Raw genomic sequence first — 5,709 nt, 5'->3', positions numbered from 1 at the left:
GGGGTTTACTCAAAACGGTATTATAATTGCCCAGACTGACGAATAGCAGCAATTTCTGTTTTGAAAATTGTGCTTTCATCCAGTAGGTACTGTAGAACATTCAAGGTGGTTTCATTCATATGCTAATTCGCATTTCGCAACTTGTACCTCCACACACACCTCCCTCCCTATACGATAACGACTGTTTCTGTCACTCGCGAACCTGAACTTCCCAGGTTGTGAACTGTCGATAACTGCCGGTGATCAGAGAGGTCATCAGGCATTCACAGGGACGAAAATCTGCCTTTTCATGCAGTGTCTCTTCATCTAACCGCATCCTTAACTCTGCTAAGGATCTACAGTTAAGATTTATCTTTAGGATCATATCTCATGCTGCATCTCTCTCTCTCTCTCTCCTAACAAAAACTCTTGTATGTGGCAAAAAATGGTCAGGAAACAGTCTGAATCAAACCCCTGTTTGCCATTAAATCACTAAGCACTATTTTTCTTTCCTTAATTTATTCTGGTTTTATTGTCTTGTTCTAATTTTTGGCACATCAAACCATATAAATTAGAACTATTAATAATTACCAGTGTATTTCCCTGTTTTCTCCACAGATTGGTCACCTGCTATTTTGAACTACCATAGCATCAGTCAGCTTTCAGCAGGATAGAATTAGTGCTAAGTCAATAATGATCTCTGTCTCACCTATAATGATCAAGTCTCAAATGAATTGAAGTGAAATTAAATTGAATAGTTCCCACCCACCAGTCAGCTCTCCCCATCTCACTACAGCTACCAGCCCAAGAGGATGAAGGCAAAATGTGCTTCCTCTGAGACACAGGGAACCATTCAACAACATTTTTCTCACAGATGCCTGGGATTTTCATTGTGATTGACAGGACAGAGAGTTTTGTTCCCTTGGCCTTTGTTCCTGACCTGTCGATGGCTACAGTATCGTTGGGATTTGAGCTCACAATATTCCTTAAAATCTTTTTTAATGAAAGAATGATTTTCTTCTACATTCACAAGTTTTCTTTTCAAATATTTTCTCACATCACAGTAATGTTTCTTGTAATAAATCATGCAGTTCACTCAGTGGTGCAAATGATAACTTTATTTGAATCTGCACTGCATTAAGCAACAATAACATTATTAAGCATTGTAAAAATGCTGAATAAATAAAGCTTAATCTTTCTGAAGCAGGTAAGTGTGTGTGTGTGTGTGTGTGTATTGCATTTCAGTTGCAGCATTAAGATTAATCTTGTCCATTGACGGTGATTTCACGAACACACAGACTGGAGTGCTTAGGAGTGGCGATACTGAAACACACACAAACACACACCAATACACTTAGCTACATCTCCTCATCACATCTTTATCTTATGCACATACTTTTTAAAAGAGATTGTCCAGGAACCCTTTAATTGTCAATCAATAAATTCTTAGACCTCATCAGTAAAGATTCATTTTATGATTACAATCCTATAATGATAATAATAAAACTAATCAAACATTTGTCTCATTGGATAAGCATGTACATTAATATCTTGGCTATTTTCCACCAAAACAAAACCTGTTAAACTCATTTATAGAATGTTTTTTTTTAATTATTGGGGTTTCAAAGAAAGGCCTCAAAACTTCAAGTGACAAAAAAAAACAACAAACAATAAAAATGACAACTATAATATCTCACAGTAAATATAATGCAAAATAAGAAATAAGAAATAAAAGGTTAAATATATTCACATAATTACTAGGAGAAAATGTGGATCTCCAAGAACACCCCAAGTTCCCTACTTTGAGAACCACTGCTTTAGGGGTGTCAAGGATTCTTGAAATTGCTGTCATGTTTCCTGATTTATTTCACTTCCTTTTTTATGGAGAAACACTTCTAATAGCAGGACAAACAATACACCCTTAGCATGTACATGTTGAGTTTATCTACTAACCTTCACAGCAGCACTCAGACAGTTATAAGCTCTCTGAACTAACACATGTATTTGTGAAGTATATCCTCTGTGTCTTTTTGTGGCAGTTGTTTCCACACAAATCTTTCTGATTCGATCTTGTCTGTGTTCACTGTTTTGGATTTTGCCTGCTCTAGTTCAAGCCGATTGCTCATCACCTTCGTCTTTTTCTTTTTTCTTTTTCCATCGTCTTTTTTTTCACTACAGTTTCTGTCTTGGTCTTGTTTGCCTCAGAATTAAAGATCATTGTGTATCTGCACATCAACCAATTCTTTGCATACATGCACACATAAACACACATATTAAAACAATCTCATCTACTCTTAATTCATTTAGAATTTAACTCAATCTTTCATCACTTTTTTATATTAAACCACATAGCAAAGATACTCACATGTAGCCTTGCTGTGGACAGTGTGATCCTGTCATTTTAACGTTCAGGATGTTTTTGTGATTAATTTTTTCAGTGAAGAAGTTGAAACAGCAGGGCTCAGGGTGTGAGAAAGTTTCCATAGTTAAAGCTAAGTAAGACAAAGATGATAAAATAAATGCTTATAAAATGTCATACAAAAATTATCTTTACCTTTAGTTCTTCAGGTAACAAAACACATTCTGATGTAATCTACTACTACTACTGATAAAAAAAAAATAATAATAATCATAATAATAATAATAATAGATAGATAGATAGATAGATAGATAGATAGATAGATAGATAGATAGATAGATAGATAGATAGATAGATAGATAGATAGATAACGCATTATGTTTTACACATTTCTCACATCCAGAACATGTTTTTGTTTGAAAAATTGTCCATGGTACAAAAAAAGGCTGGGGACCCCAGCTGTAGATGATTCACAACTAATGAACTAATGTAATGAAAAATGTTCAATAAACTCACGCTGAGCGTCTGAGTAGAGCGTCAAGATCAGGACGAAGCCCAGGACCAGAAACACATGACTCATCTTCATGTTCTCAGCAGGTGTGTGAAGCTCTGATAACTTCTCTCTCTAAGATGTAATTTGATTCAATTTGGTTTTACTGACTCATTTTATAGAAATGTTCACGTAAATGCTGATGTGACCACGCCTGTAAATCTAATTAAATCTCTTCATCTTACCACATCCTTCACTCTGCTGAAGATCTAGAATTAAGATCTATCTATAGATCATAACTCATGCTGAAACTCTCCATTAACTCAGCACTGTTACCATTAACTCAGCACTGTTACCATTAACTCAGCACTGTTTTTCTTTTTTTTCATTCTGTATTTATTGTCTTTTTTCTACACATCGAATCATACAGATAACATATGTTATATATTAATAATACCCAGCGTATTTCCCCATTTTTGTTGGATGTTCTTCTCATGTTCTTCTCATGTTCACATGTTCTTCTCATGTTGGTTAGTTGCTACTTTGATCTGCCGTTGCATCAGTCAGCTTTCAGCTGGAAGAAATTAGTGCTGAGTCTATAATGATCTCAGAAACTACACTAAACTATTAGTTTCTAAAGAGCTCTTGGTTGCACAATTCCTCTTGACTATAAACTATTAAAGAAAGGGCATTATTTACATTTACATCCTTTTCTGTCCAGTGTCACCCAAATGAGGATAGGTTCCCTTCTGAGCTTGGTTCCTCTGAAGGTTTCTTTCTAATATCATCACAGGAAGATTTTCCTCACCACCATCACCTCAGGCTTCTCATTAGGGACAAATGTTAGGGATAAAAAGTAACTTAACTTTAAACTTTATAATTGTTATTATATGTTTCTATATTTCTGTAAAGCTGCTTTGAGACAGTGTCCATTGTTAAAATCACTGCTGGCTACAGTATCGTTGGGATTTGAGCTCACAATATTCCTTAATATCTTTTTTTAATGAAAGAATGATTTTCTTCTACATTCATTCTTCTCAGACATTTTCTCCTATCAATAAATCATGCAGTTCACTCAGTGGTGCAAATGATAACTTTATTTGAATCTGCACTGCATTAAGTGTTTTTGTGTGTGTTGCATCGCAGTTACATTAATCTTGTCCTGTGAAGCTGATTTCACGAACACACAGACTGGGTTGTTTAAGAGTAGTAACACTAAAGCACACACAAACACACACATCAACATAATCTCATCTACTCTCCTTTCATTTAGAAATCGATTCAGTTTTTTTTTTTAAATATTAAATCACATAATTAAATTGTCACATGAAGCCTAGATGTGAACAGTGCAATTCTGTCTTTCTAACGTTCAGGATGGTTTTGGCAGGAATACTGCCAGTGCAGAAGCTGAAACAGCACTCCTCAGGGCCATCAGCTAAAGGTGAACAAGCTATAGATAATGTGTCAAATAGAAGTTTATTTTAGTCAGAAATAAATGTGGACAAAACATTATACCAAAATGATTCCTTCAGGTTTTAAGGTTAGGTAACATAACCTTCTTACTAATGTACTCTTATTATTATTAGTAGTAGTAGAAGTTCAATTCAATTCAATTCAATTTTATTTGTATAGCACTTTTAACAAAGAGCATTGTCTCAAAGCAGCTTTACATGAGAAACGACATAAGAAAACAACAAACATATGAACAGACAAACAGACAAACAGTCCTAGATGTTATCCCAAGTGAGCAAGCCTGAGGTGACTGAGGCGACTGTGGCAAGGAAAAACTCCCTTAAATGGTAAGAGGAAGAAACCTTGAGAGGAACCAGACTCAAAAGGGAACCCATCCTCATTTGGTGACAATTGTGTGATGCAGATACAGCATGTGTATAGTGTTATGTAAGTCAATAAGGAGGTTGTTGTCCACAGCGCTGCTTGAATATCCCAATCCTCACAAGCAGAACCCGGCTAGAGCTGGTCCATCTCCGGATGCCACTGGAGCCGGCACAGTCCCTGTTTGCCTCGGGATGGGTAGAAGAAGGGAAACAATGGAACAGCATTAGCGTAGCTGCTGTTCTTAATATTAGCAGCACCAGATGATAATGTGCATTTAATCAGATGTACTGGAGCACAAGGTTATGGGAAGTGTTAGATGTATGCCAGGCTGAAGAGATAAGTCTTTAGTCTACATTTAAACTGGGAGACTGTGTCTGAGCCCCGAACACTGTCAGGAAGACTATTCCAAAGTTTTGAAGCTAAATACGAAAACGCTCTACCCCCTTTGTGGACTTTGATATTCTGGGAACTACTAGAAGTCCGGAATTTTGTGATCTTAAAGAGCGTGGTGGATTGTAACGTGTTAGGAGACTGGAGAGATAGGTGGGAGCTAAACCAATTAGAGCCTTGTATGTGAGTAGAGCTAATTTATAGTCAATTCTAAACTTCACAGGTAGCCAGTGCAGGGATGATAATATTGGGGTTATATGATCAAATTTTCTTGATCTGGTAAGAACTCTGGCGGCTGCATTCTGGACTAACTGTAGCTTGTTTATTGAAGATGCAGGACAACCACCTAGTAATGCATTACAATAGTCCAGTCTGGAGGTCATGAATGCATGAACTAGTTTTTCTGCATCAGATACAGATAAAATGTTCCTAAGCTTGGCAATATTTCTAAGATGGAAGAAGGCTGTTTTTGTGATATTGGAAATATGATTTTCAAAGGATAAGTTGCTGTCTAATATTACACCCAGGTCTTCCACTGTTGAGATAGTAGTAACAGTGCATCCTTCTAGATGCAAGCTGAATTGTGAGAGCTTCTGTGTACCAGTTTTTGGGCCAATAAGTAATATCTGTCTTGTCAGAATTTAATAATAGGAAA

The 5,709-nt window shown here is 36.3% G+C and overlaps 1 protein-coding gene across 1 annotated transcript; it reads right to left on the bottom strand.

Moving 5' to 3' along the window:
• Positions 1-1,112: 1,112 nt before the first annotated feature.
• LOC131357470 (C-C motif chemokine 13-like) lies at positions 1,113-2,960 on the bottom strand. Its single transcript, XM_058396447.1, has 3 exons — positions 2,855-2,960; positions 2,345-2,471; positions 1,113-1,302 (listed from the first exon to the last, which is right to left on the bottom strand). Exons 1-3 carry the CDS (start codon positions 2,922-2,924, stop codon positions 1,239-1,241), a joined length of 261 nt encoding a protein of 86 aa, XP_058252430.1. The 5' UTR covers positions 2,925-2,960; the 3' UTR covers positions 1,113-1,238.
• Positions 2,961-5,709: the final 2,749 nt, after the last annotated feature.

The sequence above is a fragment of the Hemibagrus wyckioides genome, linkage group LG08 (genome assembly GCF_019097595.1).
Source record: "Hemibagrus wyckioides isolate EC202008001 linkage group LG08, SWU_Hwy_1.0, whole genome shotgun sequence".
In the NCBI taxonomy this organism is placed as follows: Eukaryota; Metazoa; Chordata; class Actinopteri; order Siluriformes; family Bagridae; genus Hemibagrus; species Hemibagrus wyckioides.
Note: the sequence above shows the minus strand (reverse complement) of the source record. Positions and strands in the feature narration are given on the sequence as shown.